Genomic DNA, 19,546 nt, shown 5'->3' with positions numbered 1-19,546 from the left:
TTTTTATTCTGTAATTATAATTTATTAGAGATTAATGTATTTACTTAAAGAGAATTTATTTAAGAGGGATAACAAAATGAATCTTCGTAAGAGGATCAAAATAAACTATGCGGAAAGGTAAAAATTATTATCTTATTTATAAATATATGGTCAGTTATTTCTAAATTCAATTTTGTTAATGATTGAAGCCTATTTTCTAAATTTAATTCTAGCACTGTATCAACTCTCGTCGCGAGTGAAGCGGGGCCCTTGGGAGAAAGTCACGACATCGTCCCTATGTAAAAATGACTGTAAAATGAATAAATAATTATTTTTAAAGGCGAATGGAAATCGAGGAATTTAAACAAAGAACGGTATTAACAAAAAAACTAACATAATTAAATACTAAAAACGGCCTGATTGCCTAGCATCCTGCCTGCCGGACGGATGATCATGAGAAGAGCTCTTGGTGCGAACGCACAAGACACATATTGTCTAGAGTTTCTGATCATACTAAAACTATAGATTCTATTTTTTAATTGTAGCTGGTTCGAACTGCTCAAGGCAAGTCCCTCGAAAATCGATATCAAGAACGAGCGGATCCCGACCGACAAGAATATGAAGTTTTAGGAAGGAATTAATATTGAAATAGTAGTATAATTTATATCTAAATAAATAAGAATGTATTATTAAGCCTTATTTTCTGAAAATTTTGAACGTTTTATACTATAAATTTGAATTGAATTATTCATGAAAATTTCTCTAAAGCGGTGGCGCCCGGCAAAATTCCGAGAGTTTTATTAACAAACGAAGGCGAATATGTTATGTCTGGGAGACCTGTTCTGATAGAACTTTTTCGAAATACGGAGGGCGAATTAAAACTTTTATTAGGTCCTATGCGAATGTACTTTTTGATGACCCTATCTTTTACGAAAAAATCAAACATTTACAGTATCAGTTACCACTTCTCTTGCTTGACCGTGGGGAGGTTCTCAGGATTCTCAAAGACTCCGGCCTCGACCTTAGCTGTAAGACTAGAGGTCAATTTGTCGATGATTATCTAATGGAAGGGTATATGGGTTTTCCTAAATGCTGCAAGCTCATAGATTATTTTACATTCGAATATTATGTGAATATGTATACTAATAACGAATCCCTTCCCGCTGGCTTCACTGAACTTACTAATCTGAAATTTACTGAGATGCGACATGAGGCCCTAACTGACTTTGGTACGCGCTTATTTGATGAGCATGATGCAAATGCTCGAACTCTGATTTCTAGTGAATGTTCTCTACGCACCTGTAAATAAATTATATATATCCTGATTTCTGATACCTATCGTTGATTTTTTAAATCAAGAGTCATTTTTAATTTTTGAATTTTTATTTCAAATAAAATCATTTTTAATCATAATCAAGTCCTACTGACGGGGCTTGTCTAGGTAATCATCGAAATTTTGTTTATTCATTTTATAGGATATAAGAAATTCGGAGGGATTCTAAATTTTGCATAGATGTAGTATTTTCATTTTAAAAATTTTCATATTCATTATGTTATTATTTAATGTAGCATAAGTGAGTTATCGGCCCAAGTGCTTACAAATAACGTCTAACTTTTGCTTTTAGTTCAGAGAATGTTCGAGAATTTGAGAATCTTGCTCGATAAGTTGGGAGATATCATGAGGAGGATGCGAGAGAGAGGTTCAAATGAGACAATACGGGTGAGACTACGATCAGGTAATAAGTGTGTCGAAATTATCTTATCTTGTAAATAGACGGTCGGTTTGTATGTGAATCAGATCGAGTCCAGGAGTCGGCACAGCAAGTCCGGTTGAACGTGTCGAGTCTCGCTTCGGCTTTGTGCAACGAATGCTTCTCCACCTTCCCAGCGGAGCTTGAGACTTGTCCTAACTGTTTCAGTGTTTATCGGGTTTGATGGAATAAATGAATCGTGAACTCGTGTTAGTGCAGTAAAGAGTTTGTTTGGAAGTGAACAGTAAAGAAAGTGCGAATTGTTCATTATGGTACAGAAAGGGAGTTAGTTAATATTTTTTTGATTTTCATTTGTTTTGAGTATTTTTTTGTCTTTTCTTTCTTTTGAATATTTTTCTTTTGAATTTTTTGTTGAATTTTGAGAATTTTTTTTTGTTTTGTTTTTGGATTTTGAATTGTTGATGAGAGCAAAGTCGACTCAAGCGTTAGTCGAGAATGGGAGATCCTTGAGGTTCTCAGGAGTTGGCGGGCTTGAAGCATCGTCCATGTTGATTTTATCGTCGGTTTGAGCTTTGCGAAGTAAGAGAAGTTTGGGAAGAAGGCGTGACAATCCGTAGGCTATTGTTGATGAGATGAAATTTAAAAATTGTCGAAGTAGTGGAGCAAAGGCGATTGTGATTCTGAAAATTATCAGGAGTATGATGATCGAAGCAATTGTGTGAAGGGTCGTCATTAAAGTCGATATCCAGTTTGTTTTGTAGTGTGAGATGATTTTGTTTCCAAAGGTTTCATTCTCCGTGAGTTTGTTCGCGATGTCATTGTATTCCGCTGTCGAGATATTTGCGCGTTTGTGTTGGAGGACATTTTGAGAGTTGCGGTAATCATCTTGACTGATGAGGTCAAAATGGTCGAGTGTGTTTGTTGTGTGAAGTTGAACGTGATTTAGCGTCTCTTCATAATGAGCGTAGAAGATGTCGTTTGTGCAGTGAAGTGTCGTTGGTTTATTAGTCAGCTGGTAGACGAAGTTTCCATCAGAATGTGTAAAGTTGGTGAAATGTTTTTTGTGTCGTCGGTCAAAATAAGAAATACCTATTTGATTAAAATGACTTATCATGATGTAACGTTGAAACTGAGAGAATAGGCAATCCTTGTCGCTTTTGATGAGAGTTGTTTCGCAGTTCTTTGTTGAATTGTTGTTTGCCAAATCAGTAGCACATTTGTTGAGTTTGAAATTGTTGACTTGTCCATACGAGCAGATATAAGCGTCGTGAATGTCCTCGCAGAGATCGAGTGAAGTTGAAGTTGAGCTTGAAATCGCAATTGTGTGCGGAAGGATGAGTTTTTCGTAGATGAAGGTGTCTTCTTGAATGCTGATTGGTTTCGGTCCTTCCAGAATGTGAGTGGCATTTCCTAGTTTTTCAAATGACGGAATTTTAGCTGTGGCGTTGATTTGTAGTATCATCTTGTCTTCGTAGATTTCAGAGTTTATGTTCTTTATGCGGAGCGGGTAGGAACTGATGATATTTGCGCAATTTGTGTAAAGTTCATCGTAATCGAACGAGCAAAGGCTTGAGAGAAGATTTTGCAAGTCAGATTTGATGACGACGTGGGAAATTCCAGTGATTGTTGATTTAAATTCATCGAACAGAAGTGAGTTGATAAGTTTCATAACCAAGGCAGAGATTTTTGCGTCAAAATCGCAAAGTTGAGCAACAAAATTTTCAAAGTTCGTTTCGTCGTTGATAACTTCTGATTGAATCTCCAGCAAGTCCTTGTTGACAATGTTGACCAGGTCGACAGTTTCTTTCGCGTTTGTTGTTGATTTCTTGTTGAGAATTTCAAGTGCGGCCTTAGTTTGAGATTTGCGTGACGGCCATGAGAAGTTGATACGGAATGGGTCACCGATAAATCGGCGATGACGATGGGATTCTTGTTCTTTGAAATTTTCGTTGATCCAATTTTCGATTTCATTGAAGAGCTGGTGCGTGCCGTTGCGAGCATAAGCTTTAGTTGAGTGATTGTTGAAGCAGGGATTATCGATATAGGTCCAGTTGAAGGCGGGGATGTCCAAAGACAGTTGCAGGTTTTTATCGATTTTGGACTTGACAAGGAATGCTGCCTTTCCGGAGTCGATCATAAAAAATCGTTTGGCTAGAGCTAGTTGAAAGATGAAGAAAATGATCATCTTTTGCGCAGATTGTAAGAGCTTTCTACTTTGGAATCGGATTTGGGTTTTGGTTTAGTTTTACTTTCCTGGGGTTGAAGAAGAAATTCGGGTTCTTGCTCAAGTGAACTTTTCGCGAGATCGATTTCGTTATCGTCGAAGAGAATATGTCCGGATTTTCTGATGAACAAATTCTTTGACGTCAGATTTTTCTTATCTTCCTCGCTGAGATGAACCTTTCTCAGAAAACGGCCATTTCGCATCAGCTTCTGGCTGGTGAATAGATTTTCGATATCGTGGCAATTGTTTGAACGTGTGTTCGTGATCACATATGGTCCAGAAAGACCAGGATCATGTTTTCTGAGGCTGTTTTCTTTCAAGACAACAATATCGCCTTCCGAAAGTAGCGGTGCTGAGTCTTCCGATTTGAAGAGATATCGGTTGAGCTTGAATGCAGATAGATTTTTGAAGAGAATATTGATATTTTGAGTGAATTCTCGAATAGAATCGCATTTTGGTTCGTTTTGGCGGTGTTGGAGATAAGCAGAAAAGTATCTTGGAGGTTTAATACCAAGAACTTCCATGGGAGTCATCATGTCGAGGCTTGACTTCACCTGATGATTATATGTTGAAACAGCAAGATCGAGTTTGTGCTGAGCGTTTGATTCCGTAAGGGCGATGGCTCGTAGATTATCGCGAATAGATTTATGGCAGCGCTCGACTTTATTGGCTCTAGCGTTTGTTGGTGAGATCTGTCCGGCGTGCATTTGAAGGTATTCTAGAAGATCTTGAGTCTTGGAGGCGACGAATTCAAGTCCATTGTCGCTAAAGACTTCCATCTGGCCAAGTCCACCGACTTCGCAGGTGAGTTCAAGTAGGCGTTTTGATATGACAGCAGCAGTTTTATTTCGAACAAAGCGATAAGTAAGGCGGCATGAGAAATCGTCAACCATCGTGAGACAATTGACAGCGTGTTCGCGATTTTGCGTTTCAATTTGGAACGTAACTAGATCAATAAATACTTTCCGGTACGGTCCACTTAGGTTCGGTTTCATCACCATCTTCATTTCGCTGGATCTGTATCGATTTGATGTCAAGTGACAGAGCAAACATTCGCGTGTTGTTTCCCGGACGAGTCTCTCTCGTCCCTTGATAAGAATGTCCTCTCTATCTAATACTGATAACATTTCATTTCTTCCACTGTGAGCCGAAACGACGTGTAGGTAACGGACGATGTCCCGACCCAGCGATTTCGGTATCACCACGAGCTCCTTTCCAGCTTTTGTTATCTGGACCAGCAGGTCCTCTTTCAGACGATATCGACTGCCTTTATCAAGAACGTGGCCATTTGTTCTCTCGGCAGCAAGGATTAATCCCGACAAAGCAGGGTCCTCCTTCTGATATCTTTGTATTGTCTCTTTCGAGACTTGTGCTCTGGAGCGCCTACCATAGTATGACCCCTATACCCTTAATTTTTCGAATTTTTTTTTTGATTTTTTTCTTGATTAGGACCTCAGAAATATGTCCACAAAATTTCATCCCTCCAGGTCAAGTGCAAAAAAAGTCGATTTTCCCACTGGCGCAACCCCATTGATGATTCATTCTCTATTCACTCTGAAAAAAATAAAAATGCAAAAAGCATTATATCTTTTTTGAAAGACTCGTTCACACAGATTTGATAACTAAACCAGTCTGGCACATAAACTCATGAAAAATATGAATCTTGAAGTGAAGTATTTTGATGATACATCTAGAAGTGAAATTAAAACGGCTTCTTTTCACTTCAAGTCGGCTTGATTTTTACAATAGGCAAATAAATTAAGTTTTCACTGTAAACAAAATAAAACATATCTAAATTTCCCCGCCCACTTGAAGCTCAAAAGTCCCTTCAATCAGCTTGAAAATATTTTTCGACCACGAGGTCGAACCTGCTGTGACCTCGTTATCTGCTCTTTCGTGCCTCTCTGAGATTGTATGCATCGTTTTAGAGAGGGCACGATTGAGCATTTTGTTTTTCAAATTTTCGATAAATTCGCGCTGGCAAAAAATATTTCTCCCAGTCATTATTTTTTATGTCCCAGCCAGTCAACATACCAAATAGTTTTTCCAAGTCGCGAGGGCTTTTGACAAACGCCTTTGACGATTCTGAAACAGCAAAGCAGAATGAGAGTATTTCCGGCCATCGCTACAATCTCAGAGGTTTGTAGAATACAAGGTCTTTCAGTCAAAGATCCAGTGAGTTTGAGCGTTCCTAGATATTTTCATTTCACAAGAACTGGCTTCCATTCTAAGGAAGTGTTGAAACTTTCGTGGAATCAAGGAGGAAAAGTCCTAAATAAGCACTCAAATCTCCATCGACCAGAGATTTTTCCATTCTGATAGGCACTGTTTTTATGTTTTTGAGCATTATTCTCGTCCTAAAGACTGATCTTCATCTTGGAATCATTTATTTTTATTTGAAAATATGACCACATCATAAATTTTTAATAGGTTACCTGATTTCAAATGCGTTCTTTTGGGATTTTCTAGTATATATTTTTGAAAGAAGAATTTGCTAAGCATGTTTTCTCAAAGAATTTTTCATGGTTGCCAGTGAGTTTCTTAGTGATGATTTTTCATTTGATAAAGGTAAGTTTGAGAAAAAAGACAACCTATAGTCATTTAACAAAGAATTTTAATACCGGTTGACTAGCAGACTTTTTTCAGATATCAATGGAAGAAAAAGCTCGTATCGACGAGATTCGCGGTTAGACGAGTCGGGCTTTATCGATGAAGATACCTCATTTTCGGTACGTAAACCGCCTAGTTATCAAGATCTTCATCCCTGAAATCGCAACGGCCACTGTTTAGGCTCCCCCAGCGCCTTTACCGACGCACGTGCATTTCACCGAGTCGGGCGCCGTTTTCAATCAAGCTCAGGCGCCAGCTGCAGCACCTATTCAGCCCGCTTTACTACCGCCCGGCGAGCATTTCCGCAACTTTCAACCGTTACCTACACAAGCTTCCTACGCATTCCCGCTTTATTCCCCTTATCCTGTCTTTCCGCAAAACCATCTTCCAGTTTTTGGCCCTTCCATTAGATCTATTCAAGAAATCGGTAAGTTAATTCACACATTAGACCTCTCATCCGATTTTTAGTGAACCAAGAAAGTATAAAGTGCGCAAAATCATGGTCCAATGAATATTCGGCCAAAGAATACTACATGAATCTTCTCCAGCATGAGAAGGAGACTCACAGGTAAGACTTCATTCATCATGGAATTTTCTGTAACAGTTTTCAGGCCGAATATCCTCCAAATCCAGATGGAAATCACCGACCAAGACCGATACAAACTCGTCGACTGGCTGATCAAAGTCTGTTCTGGAAATTTTTTTCAGTGCATGCACAAAGAAGTGATGTATCTGTGCATCGCATTGGTCGATACAGTTCTGAGCAAGGAGCCAGTGGCCAGATCCGACTTCCAATTGCTTGGAATCACGTGCTTTTTGCTTGCTTCTAAGAAACTCCTCTACGATCCGCCGGAAATTAAGGATCTTCTGCATCTTTGCGAGGTAAATTTCGATGATTTTGCCTCTCATCATCATTCTACTTTAGTTCGTTTACAACGCAGAAGAACTCAAAAAATACGAAAAGCATATTCTGGTGATCCTCGACTGGCGAATCGAGATGCCGACCTCGCATACATTCCTCGACTTCCACATCGGCTTTTTACTCGCCAAGATCAACTTTCGGGCGGAGAACGCAATGGAGATTATACGACATCAAGCAGTTGCACGCTACTGCCTCATGCACGGATGCGTTTCGGTTGCGTTTAGTTCGCTTTCTCCAAGGTAAGAAGTGCAAAATAATGATCTAGTTTTGACTTTTCCTTTCAGCATGCGCTCTCGATGTGCGTTGCAAGTAGCTGCATCAATGCTCGGTGCAAAAATGCTGATGCCTGAACTGAGCGATGCTCAAGTCACGGCCAACTGCGAGATTCTACAACTGACCCTAATGCAGCACGCGCCTCACCAACTTCAAGTGCCACCATCCGTTTTCAACGATTTCTGCTATTCCTGAGACAATCAGCATTCATTCTTTTTGAAACGGTTAGTTCATCCTCTCTTTCTCTTTCCCAAGACTTCATTCAGCAACTTCACTGCCACCTGTTCTGGCTGGAGATTTATCTCAGACGCAAGACAACTTTCCAAGCAGTAAATATAAATTCCTACGTCACGTGGTTCTCCGTGCAATAAAATTCCTTCCTTTCTGTACTTTATATGTTCAATTTATTCAAGTTCATTCATTCACTCTCGTTCAATTATTATTTGTAAAAGAAAATACAAAGTGACCCATTCCTCAAAAACAAAATCTCTTTCTTTTTGTGTGGTACCAACTTGGTGGCTTGAACATTTATTGCAGATGAAGGGCAATAATAGTTTTTGCAGAATGTGACTATTTACAGTTATAAATAGAGTGGTTCAGACTCAAGAGTGAAAAAGCGAAGGGAAAATAAATAAAGGGGGGAACTAAATTAAGAAATTGCAAAAATAAGTGTAACTTTGTAGGGTTGAGAGTCTTGCTAAGATAATTTAGGATGTGGGATGCAGCATTTCAGTGTTAGCAGGTCGTCGTAATCGGCGGGATCGAGGACGAGTCACTGTTGAACTTTCGGACTTGTCTTTCAGGAAAGACGGGGTGATGACGATCGAGCGCGTCGAGTGATCGTAGAACCTCCTCCTAAAATTGGGATAAATTTCACGTCGGTGGCAATTCTCAAGAACTTACACAAAGAAAACTTCGTCGCCAGGTTTGATGAAGTTGAAATTGGTCCTTGGTTCTCGGTCACTTGGTTTTCGCTCCCAACTTGCACTCTCCCCATTTAGACTGGGAATGTCCTCTTCTTTTTTCACCGTCACGTGATTTTCATCAGAGGAACTGTAGTTGTTAGCACCTTCGTGGGCGCCCTGTGCGCGCCAACTAGAAAGAGATGAGTACTAGAATACAAAGCAGTAACTCACCGGCGGTACTCGTAGTAGGTAAGAGTGTGGAACGAACGAAGAAGGGACGCGATCGAGATGCTGTCGTGGTGGCGGCTGGCAAGAAGTTCCTGCTCTCCAGCGACGTAGGTACTGCTAGGAGCTTCAGCGTCTTCGCGTCTTCGAAGGAAAAGAATCAGTTTTCAGTTGTGATAAATGATGCTTACTTGTAATACCAATACACCCAGGCCATGATCTGCCCAGAAGTTTCCCGGTACAAATCGACGATAATGGCATACATAGGAGGCTCATCTTCGCCCGCGTAGATGGCTACCGAGTCCAGTCGATTAACCACTCGGTCGGTGTTGACGTTCCGGACGGTGTCGAAGCTTACGCGGTCGATGTAGGTGTTCTCGCCCTAAAGCCGATAAGAAATGGTTTCAAGAGGGTTTTTTTAGTAATACCGGTTTCAGTATGCATCGATTTTCGCAAACACCGACGGGCTCCCAACCGTGATTGTCGACGTAGTGATCGGATTTTCTCCTGGTCTTTTTGCTCGGTCGTCGTTGTCGTCGAGTTGGTCCTGGCTTTGGCTTTGGTTCGGCGAACTCCGACTTGACTTCTTTTTTCTCCTGTTTGACTTTTTCTGTCTTTTCCACGACGATAGGCTTCAGTCGTCCTTTTTCGTCGTTGAGATTTTGTTTGGTCTTCTCTGATGCTGTCCGCGCGGCGGAACGGGCAGGTCGACCAGCTGCTGTTCGGCGTGCTCGGCCACCACCAGAGAGACGCGCATTCTCGAATTCAGGCGTGTCCTTCAGTTGGTCGAGAATTCGACGCTAAGAGTCATGTTGAGATATAAATAAGAGATGATTGAATTAATGTGAGTTTTATGAGAGTATTTTTAGATGTACCCTCTTTCGCATGGCGGTTTGTGAAAGGTCGGGAATGCCGTCTGAGCTTGATCCACCTCGGTCAGAGTCAATCCTTGACTCATTCGCGCAGGGCTCTGGCCTCAGGACGGGCGTTGTCGAGTTTCGAGGCAGCTCGGGGTCTGACCGAATGCGCTGATGTTTTGCCTTTGCATGCATTTTTGTCTTTGGTGAGGAATGAGTGAATGAGTCTTTTGGTGAAATATTTACCGGGTTGTGGCCCTGGCGAGAGTGACTGCTGCTTGGGTGGAACACTTCTGGATGAGCTTCGTCTTCGGAACTTGAGGCAGACTCAGATCTCTGGCGCTTTTTGGGCGATCGTTTGGTCAAGACCTTTCGTTTCTTTTGGCTTGGCTGACTCGTTGGATTCTCGCAGATCTCACGCGTTTTTTCGATCAACGAAGTAAGTCGATTAGACGCACTCGATTTTGGATTTTGACGCCTGAAAAACACCGATGAAAAAGAGGATTTTCGAGGAGTTTATTAGCTCTCACTTTCACTTTTAGTGAAAGCAATATTTAAAAATGCAAACGAGTATAAAAGTACGTCAGTCTTGAGGCGATAAGACAATTTGAATTCACTCAAGCGCTATTGTTTTAGAATATCTTACAAATTTATAGTGAAGTTGCCAATGGCACATCTTCATTTTAGGGTTAATTTTAGGTTTTCTTCTATGATTTCAACTGATGCTCTAAAGATTAAGCTGAACCTAAATTTATAAATCTAGGAGGCCCGAAATGTCGCTACTTCAGGCTTGAAGGCTTTGTCTGATGGCGTGTCAGATTTCTGTTTGTTCTCGTAAAGCAACGATTCTCAAATCAGAAACGAAAAAAGAGAGGGCTTTCATTGTTCATATGTCAGTGCCTACTCTGGCGCCAGGCCAAAAATTATTCAATGTTACTTTCATATTGTAAAGCGTACACTCATCGACTGACTGGAAAGTTAATGTATTAACGGAATCGTAAAAGTGATAAAATGTTAAAAAACCTATGATACAGGAATGTAAAAAATGAACTCTCATGGAACTCTTTGTCTGATGATTGGTGAGCAACAATTTAGGGGGTCGGTCCGGTTCGGGTTTAGCTTTTGCTTATATCGTGTTATTTAGCTAGTGCGTATTGTATCTAAAGCGGATTGAGCAAGTCTAAAGTATAAGCATGTTCCTGAACAGACCTAGCCCCGGACACGAGTACTGTTTTTTTAACAAGAATCCAATCATAGACACGAGATTCCTACAGAAGCAGATAGAGAAAGCGGTAAATTGTAGGTAAAGTCTTTTCGGAATATGATAAAGTAAGAGGTTTGTTTAGGGTATTTCATTCTTTTTTAACAGTAAAGCGCGATCCGGGCTAGATCTGTGATACAGGAGCGAATGTGAAAGTGTCCAAATTCAAAAAGGCAGATTTGAAAATAATAAAATAAAAAGCGCGTGCACCATTAGAGCAGTGGCCACATGCGCGGTTAAAAATCATGCGCCCACGCTTTTAACATACGCTTCAGTGGTGGATTGACTGCGGCGAATTCCGCGTCGTTGGCGTTTGACCGGTGAGAGGCTCCCAGATCCGGCTGGGAGGGATTTGCGCTTTCGAATCTCGGATTGGATCGTGGACTGTGTTTCTAGCGCTCCAATGTCGTCGAGTTCTGGAAGCGGTTCTAGTGGAACAGAGTTAGAGAACGGTTTTCAAATGAAGTTTTATACCTAAGAGAGGCATTTCTTCAGCCGCATCTTCAAGATCGGGCATGCTTTCATCATCTGAGGTATCGACGGGGATGTGTTTGGGCTTGGTCGGTGTTGCTTCGGAGTCGGTCTCGATGTACGGGCCGGATGGGAAGCGATACTTTGTAGAAGTAGCTTCGCTCTGAGGAGTGTCCTCCTCTGCGAGCTGGTCGATCACCAACCGGTCATCATCGCTGTATTCATCGTCGTCTATTGATAAATGAATTATTTTCAGTTTAAAGATGTGAAAACTGTTACCTTGAGTTGTGAATTCCTGCGACACTTTGGCTTTGATTTCCTCGAGGGTCTCCACTCTGTAACCTCCTGTTGTTATCAAACTGCCGTCATAATTTCCATCTGGCGCGGTGTTGATAGGTGGCTGTGATGACGCCTGCCCATCGCCGTAATAAATAACGTTGCCTCTCTTGTCCTGGACTTGCTCGAGAATGATCTCGTTATCATCGTCGCTGGCTTGAGGGATAACAAATTGATTCGCAGATTTGGAAGTCGAGTGCTGGTGGCCTTGCTGATGCTCCACATAATGGACCTAGAATCAGTAATTAACCAATTTGGCCTCGCGAAATTCGCCCTGCGGCAGACCAGCTGATAACGAACTAGCGAACAAACCTGCTCTCCTTTGACTGTGATTCGGGGCTTCGCTCGGGCTGGATTCGATTCTCGACGGACAAGAACTTGCTGTGGTTTGCCTGCGTGATGGCAACATTCGTGATCGTCCTCGGCAAAGGTTCTGAGGAAGATTTTCTTTGACAGGTTTCCATGGACTAAAAACACAATCACTTAAGGGACCACGCGCACCTCGCTCCCGCCGCTTTTCAAAAAATCCGTTCACGACCTTATTTTTTGTCAAACTTTATGAATTTTTCAGGACATATGTAGTTTTTTCTCCTCTTTCATCTCCAATTTGAATTATTTTCATACGATTATTTTTGGACTCAGGAGGGAGAAAACGAGATGCTCAACTTTAAAAGGCATCAACTCCTAAACTACTTGTCACCTGAAGTTATAAATACCCTCACCAAAAAGCTCATTCGATTCTGACCAGAAATACGGTCACGTGGTCTTATTAACTCAATTTCCGGAGCTCATTATCGACGATCTAATCCAGGTACTCTTAGCGCGCAGCGGGAATTCTGGTGCGCGCGGGGCTTGTTTCGCTCTTTTTTCGTGGTGGGTAATCAAACTAATTCCTCTCTCCGGGAGAGCATATTTCTGGAGCAACTTGTGATTCTACCGCCATCTTTTGGCAACAAAACGTATAAGTAATGAATCTGAATCATGAAAATGACCGAAATGCCGCATGTTTCAAAAAGAAGAAAGGCTTCTATAATTGCTAACGACGCTAAAAAATCAAAATCTCATGTTCTTTTGGAGCCACAAGAAACGATCATGGCAAGTTTGCCCATTTTGCGAGATTTTTGGAGATTTTCTTTTCGCTGCTTTGATTGCAAGAAGAGCAATTGTTTGACCCTGGCGATCACGCAGACAGATTTCTTCAACAACTACCTCCGGATTACCTGTGATGAATGCAATGCTTCAAAGAGCACCTGGCTTCTTCACCAAAAATTCAATGCTGCTTTCCACGGCGGTCTCACTATGGCAGGCATCACAAAACCTCAAGCTCAACGCGCTTTCTGTTTCGGCGGATTCTCAGTAACAACAACATCTGGACAAGCTTGCGTGCCCGATTTCGTACAAGGTGGCAAAGCATCCTCAAAATTTCAAAAAATCGTCGACAACATCATCCTCAACCTTGCATCAGAGTCCATGCTGAATTTCCGAAAATCTCTTGTGGCCGAGCGTCGTATCCAGTATCCAAAACAAGTCGATGTCAGCTTTGATGGCACTTATAACGACACAGGTGAGACACAGGAAAAAGGCTTTCCTGAGACTAGAAAATTGTCTGAAAATAGGCTTTTTTTCAAAAAGGCTTTACTGAGACTAGAAATCTCTCTGAAAATAGGCTTCTTTCAAAAAGGCTTTACGGAGACTAGAATATTGTCTAAAAATAAGCGTTTTTCCAAAAAGGCTTTACTGAGACTAGCATTTTTTCAAACAAAATATTTAATAAATTCATTATTTTATTCAGGCCACAAGAAGAACAGCGCCCAGGGCTGCATCGTTTCCTGTGTAGCAAAAGTCAGAGGTGACTACAAAATCATCGGCCAGGAGGTCGTCAAAAAACGCCAGGAATATTCAGAGGAGCAGCTTCAGAAGCACAGTCGCGGAACAATCGCACCAAAGGGAACATGCTCATCGACTTTGGAAACCATTGGAACAAGAGAAATCTACGAAAAAACTCTTCTTCCGATTCACCAGGAGCTACCAAATCACATGATCAACATCTGCTGCGACGGTGACGCGAAAATTCGAGACCCAAAGAACACGAATGTCTTCAAAGATCCGGAGAAAGAAGATGAAGAGATGATTCCGCAAGAAAAAATCATTTACAGCAAAGACGTTGCTCATGTTCTGAAAAACCTATGGGGAACCTGTGGTCGAAACTTAGAAGCTGGCTCATCGAGATCAAAATTTACTAAAAATCAGAAGCTCGAAGTTCATCAAAGATTGCGCTGTATGTTCAAAGAAATTATGGACAAACGAAAATCTGGCGAATGGTCACATGAAGATGCTATGAAAAAGGTGAAGAAAACGATTCATCACGCTTGCGGCGATCACAGATATTGTGACGAAAATTGCCCTCGAAAGCCAGGAATAATTCAACCACATGGTGATCTTTCACAAGAAGACTGCATTCGAAAACTCCAGGAATTCATGGACAAGAACTTCCCAGAAAGCTTCATCAAAGAGCTCTCGAATACCGGAACGACTTCTCCAGTAGAGTACTACCATGCTGAAATCATTCGCAGAAGACTACATGTCAAAGGAACATTTGCTAGCCCGATCAACATGCGATATGAGGTCTCAGCAGGCGCCGCACTTTTGATTTACAATCATGGTCAGGATCAAGCTTTCCGAATGGTTCTCGAAGAATTGGAATATCGTGTCCCTGAAGCTTGTCTGAAGCGCTTGCAGAAATATGAAGATGAACGAAAAAGCAAAGCCGAAGAAAAGCAGAAAATCAAAGCCAAAACTCAATCAAAAAGAAGAAGAGAGCAACAGCAATTTCAGAAACCTGGATTGTATGCCTCTCAAGTCGACAGAGATATTGAGAATTCTCGAAAGAATCATTCAGTCGAAGCCGAAACCACAGACGATGATTTTCCTTCCTATGAAGAGTTTCTTGAAAACGAAGGAGAACAAAATTCAATCGACGAAGAGATCGAAGAATAATATCCTATTTACCTATACATATTGTTTATAAAAAATAAAGGTCCCAAATAATTGTCTCTTGATTGCTTGGACCAATGCAAACAAAAAAAATCTCCCGGAGCGTGACAATTCCCCGCAGCGCGAGGGCTTACACTTGATAAATCCCTGATTACGATCTAATACAAATACTATTTTGAGACCACGTGACCGTATTCCTGGTCAGAATCGAATGAGCTTTTTGGTGAGGGTATTTATAACTTCAGGTGACAAGTAGTTTAGGAGTTGATGCCTTTTAAAGTTGAGCATCTCGTTTTCTGCCTCCTGAGTCCAAAAATAATCGTATGAAAATAATTCAAACTGGAGATGAAAGAGGAGAAAAAACTACATATGTCCTGAAAAATTCATAAAGTTTGGCAAAAAATAAGGTAGTGAACGGATTTTTTGAAAAGCGGCGCGAGCGAGGTGCGCGTGGTCCCTTAACTTGAACTTCAAAAGAATATCTTACCCTCTTCATTCGTGATCTCCGCTTCTTTCCATACGAACAAGTTCTTCTTCTCAATCCTCTTATCATCACTAGAAACATTCGATTCCGCGGATCCTTCTTCTTCTGAACCATTTTGAGAGCCATTCGAGTCGCTTTGGTCGGGTTTTGGCTGAAGCGGAGCAAGGGTTCTGTTTTTCGGAATGATTTGACGCTGTGCCTTTTGCTGTTTCTCCATGATCTCCTTCGGGATCAGCTGGAACTGATTATCGCCGACTTTGACCAGAGGGAAGGACGGATCGATCACCATATTTTTCTGAACAGGACAGAGAGCAAAGTCCATCTTTTGCCCGGGATGCTTGTCGAGATATTTGCGGACCAGCACTAAATAGAATTTTGGTTAGAAACGATTCCAGAAATTTTGAGTGAAAATTACTTTGATTTTCCGGCGACAATACAAGATTCTGGCCGCTCGGAGGCAGATCCACAATCGGCTTAGATGGAGCGGATTTGGGCGCAGGGCAGCAGCGGCGGCAGCCATCCTCGACCTTCTTATGATTATGTAAACACTTGCTTATATACAATAACAAAAATTCACCTCCGTTTTGGTCTCGGCCTTGTGTTTTCGGTTGCCGTGCTTCTGAGGCGTAGTGCCGGATGTCTTCAATTTCGCCGTACCGACGGTTGGAAACCGGGAGAGCAGGTTTCCCTTTTTCAGTGTTGAGAAAATATTTTTGAGAAAAAATAAGAGTGGGCTCAAGATTGTTTGAAATGCTAATTTACGCTTTCATTATTTTCAACAACATTCCTTGATAGGAGTTGTCGCCTTGGGCGCCAAGGTCGGTGCTCCACTTGAGATTCCCTTGCTAGAATGCGGCGGGGATGATTTTCGCCTGTCTACCGTTACTGGGACGAGATTGTTCGATTGATTATTCGCCTGCTTCATTGCTTTTTCCGCAAATTGCTGTGAAACTTTTTTCTTTTTCTCCAACTGTGTCAGATGTTCTGTATTGAGATTATCAGCAAGCCCTCGCTTGATTTCTCGAAGCTTTGAGTTCGTGATATTGACCTTTTGGTAAAGGCTCTGACTCTGAACTTTTATTCCGCAGGTGGAGCCGTCAGCCATTTTGATCGTTTTGATATTCGCGCCGAATTTTGAAATTCCTCCTTCAACAAGAGTCGGTGGCGGGTACTTGTGATGGCCGGATTTCTTAGCTGGACGAACCTTGACGATATCCACCAAGTTTGGATCCAAGGCTGGCTGAGAATGCTGTTGTTGTCTCGGTTTGGTTTGTGCTCTTACTGGGTACGAGTTCAGAGGAGGACGCCCAACCGGTCGACTGATGATTCGATGAGGCATTGTTGCCAGAGAACGTTGTTGAGTGTTAACGTTTACTGTCTGTGATGCCACAAAAGAACTGACAGGAGTAGCTGCTCGAGGCTGAAAAGTTGGCAGAGTTGGTGGTGGAGGAGCAGGACCTCTCGTAGCAGCGACCGGTGGTGGTGGCGGTGGTCGGATATTCGGTCGCGAGGATGGTCTCACCGAGGCCGGATTAGGCTTCGAGGAGGAAGCTGCTCGTTGAATATTGTTACCACTTGACGCTGTTCGCTGCGTTGGTCGATTGTTAGGAACATCAGGAGATTTGGGCTTGAAGTTGGTCGGCGATGGAATTGGTTGTTTTCCATTCGACGCAAGTTTTGGCGAAACGAGCGATTTGACCATGTTAGGAGCGATGATTGTACGTCCGGCCATGTTAATGGGCTTGAAGCTTGACTGGCTCGTGGTTGGAGTCGTCAATGGTGAACTAGAAGGAACAGCGGTTGAAGAAGGTTGAGGAGTTTTGACTGGACTTGGAGTTTTAGGAGTAGTTTGGACTTGGATCGGAGCTGGGCGTGGTCCGCGTTTCGGAGGAGTTGCAGAAACTTGACGCGTTGGAGTTGTTTTGGGTTGATTCCCATTTGAAAGCCGTCTGTTCGGAACTGAAACCGATGCGACGACGTTTCCAAGGTTTCCGATTGGGATTCCTCTTCCCAGTAATCCTGGCTTGCCATTCTTCTGCGCAGGGGATTTCCCTTGAGACTCGGGCTGGCTTGAAACTGGCGCCGTCTTCTTGAGAGCACTTTGCCGAAGCTTTTCCGGCTTAGTTGCCCCCGGCGAGGGTGACCGTGAGCGATCTGAAAGGTAATCCAACTGTGGCGGGCTGGGCGATCGTGGTGGCGAGGCTTTTTCGAGCGCTGGGGGTTGATCATCGTCAGATTCTGACTTCAAGGTTGAAGGTCCTTGCACTGGGACTTCCGTGATTTTGCCAAGGATCTTGATTTGGCCACTTCCTTTATCCCCAAGTTTGATTCCAAAGTTCTTATTTATTTGCAGGTCGCCATTTTTCTTTGGCTGAGCAGCCGGAGATTTGACCGGTTCTGTCTTGGGAATCGCATTCTCCACTATCGGTTCTGGTGAAGACGTGGAAGGAGATGAGCTCGACGATGGAGATTGATCGCTGCCGCCTTTCTTCTGAGCCAGCTTTTCGAGGATTCCATTGAGCCTTTGTTGCTTTCTGCGCTGCTTGACATTCTTTTATCTGGTTCAATAACGAGTCTCCCACTTGAGCTACTGTAGATAAGCCTATTACCGCGTCAAATAGCATCTACATCTATATTGAATAAGAAACTAGAGTACTTGATCAAGAAGTCGAGACAGCTGGCGAGTTTTGAATTTTACAGTGGAACACTCAGTCCGCCCATTTTGTTATAGTTAGTGAGCTAAGAGGGGACGTCCCGTGGGGCTGCTCTGAGCGGGGATCAATCACGCTCGCAAATCGATTGCGTCTTAAAACCCGGAGAAAAAACTTGTTCTCGGCGTAATTTTCGGATTTCACATTGATCTCTCGCTAATCACATGAGTGGGGGTATATCCCGTGAGATCACCTGACAATCACAGTGACTATGACTGACTGTAAAGAGGTCTGAATAAAAATGAACCATTTCCTTTTGTGGCGTAGGATTTGCAACAGCGGCGGGCGGGGCGGGCGATTCTCTCGGCGGGCTGGGCTGGCTTTTCAGGGATGAAGAGGGTTGAGCTACTTCTTCCTGATTTGAGGAACCAGATGCGGAGTTAGAAGGATTGACAACGGCGACAGGTCGATTTCCTTCAGCGTGTTCAGGAGGATTCGGAGCTTCATCTTGCCCTTCGTATTTTCGGGATCAGAAAATTTTTTTTGAAATTTACATTTTGGTTTTATGAATAATCGTAAATTGATGGCTAATTTGTTGTTTTTATGCATTTTTATTAGTGAAGAAGTGATGAGGCGGGCATAAACCATTTCTTTTTCGCCTCGCGCCGCTTGACAAAAAGCGCCACCGTGCGGCGGCACGAGGAGCGAGTCACCGCCCGCGCGTCCTCTGCGCTGCGCCCGCGCCAACTTTCCTCGATTTCTAGAAAACGACTTTTCTGATCCCTTATCTCACGCACAGGAATGACCATCACCTTCATTTCCTTCCCATCGGGACCAGTAATCGTTGCATAATACTTCGACATGGCGATTTTTCGTCAAAAAAGTCGCGTTTTCTTCGTTTTTCTTCGCTGAAAAATATTTCTCTCGCTATAGGACGGGCATTTTTCTCTTCTTTTCGCCGTTTCTGGCCGTTTTTCTCGACAGGACGGCGGCCGGGACGGAGAGAAAGATTTCGCTGTGAGTCTCTCAGTTTTTTTTTTTGGCGACTTGTAAGGTGAGCCAGCGAACTGCGCCACCACTGCCCGGAGAACGAAAAAACACTGAGGCCCAGTGAGGACGAGATAACGCCCACGATTTCCATCCGCGCGGCCAATCAGCAGGGTCGAAGCTGCGACTGGGGGCCACGCGCGGGCGCTCGCAAGCCGCGTGACAAACTAACAAGCTCTTACCGAGGGGCCAGGTCGACCGGCGAAGGAGATAAACGCTCTAACACGCTGCTCACCCGCTCCCTCTCTCTCAGGTCTGATGAGAGTCTTGCAGAAGCATGCTTCGCATCGATTATCTCAACCCTGCCTTGATTATAATTACATTTTCAACTTGATAAACGGCGATCATGCCTCATTAGAATTCAAATTATTTTCTGAAAAATATCAGACAAAATAGCTCATTTTTTAGACTTTTACTTTCGCTCTCAATTTTCGTATTCTCTAGAAACTTGTAAGCAGTAAGGAGGAAACTTCTAGAAGTGTAAAAAGCAATGACCCTGCACAGAATATTTTGAATAATTGAGAAATATGTAGCGAGCTTTTTTATTAAAATTTTATTGAAATGAAGAGGCTCAAAGTTCAAATGAAATGTCTTT

General features: G+C 42.6%; 2 protein-coding genes across 4 annotated transcripts; one reads left to right on the top strand and one right to left on the bottom strand.

Annotated features, from left to right (window-relative positions):
• The first annotated feature begins 5,865 nt into the window (after positions 1-5,865).
• LOC145711178 (uncharacterized) lies at positions 5,866-8,196 on the top strand. Its single transcript, XM_081788910.1, has 8 exons — positions 5,866-6,054; positions 6,562-6,644; positions 6,706-6,952; positions 6,994-7,093; positions 7,137-7,407; positions 7,451-7,686; positions 7,732-7,944; positions 7,987-8,196. Exons 1-7 carry the CDS (start codon positions 5,928-5,930, stop codon positions 7,913-7,915), a joined length of 1,248 nt encoding a protein of 415 aa, XP_081645036.1. The 5' UTR covers positions 5,866-5,927; the 3' UTR covers positions 7,916-7,944; positions 7,987-8,196.
• Positions 8,197-8,225: 29 nt separating this feature from the next.
• On the bottom strand, positions 8,226-18,982 carry LOC145711146 (uncharacterized). Of its 3 annotated transcripts, none has more exons than XM_081788874.1 (17): positions 18,693-18,982; positions 18,223-18,421; positions 16,049-17,809; positions 15,831-15,949; positions 15,669-15,783; positions 15,257-15,616; positions 12,088-12,242; positions 11,719-12,007; positions 11,443-11,670; positions 11,237-11,396; positions 9,954-10,185; positions 9,726-9,908; positions 9,279-9,650; positions 9,042-9,232; positions 8,857-8,994; positions 8,624-8,815; positions 8,226-8,575 (listed from the first exon to the last, which is right to left on the bottom strand). In XM_081788874.1, the coding sequence occupies exons 1-17, from the start codon at positions 18,765-18,767 to the stop codon at positions 8,428-8,430; spliced, it is 4,917 nt and encodes a 1,638-aa protein (XP_081645000.1). In that variant the 5' UTR covers positions 18,768-18,982; the 3' UTR covers positions 8,226-8,427. The 3 variants fall into 3 exon arrangements, with proteins under 3 accessions (XP_081645000.1, XP_081645001.1, XP_081645003.1); XM_081788875.1 differs by having other exon boundaries at positions 15,669-15,780; XM_081788877.1 differs by lacking the exon at positions 9,726-9,908.
• Between the last annotated feature and the right edge of the window lie 564 nt (positions 18,983-19,546).

The sequence above is a fragment of the Oikopleura dioica genome, chromosome 1 (assembly GCF_907165135.1).
Source record: "Oikopleura dioica chromosome 1, OKI2018_I68_1.0, whole genome shotgun sequence".
NCBI lineage: Eukaryota > Metazoa > Chordata > Appendicularia > Copelata > Oikopleuridae > Oikopleura > Oikopleura dioica.
The sequence above is the reverse complement of the archived record's forward strand: the minus strand, read 5'-3'. Positions and strand labels throughout refer to the sequence as shown.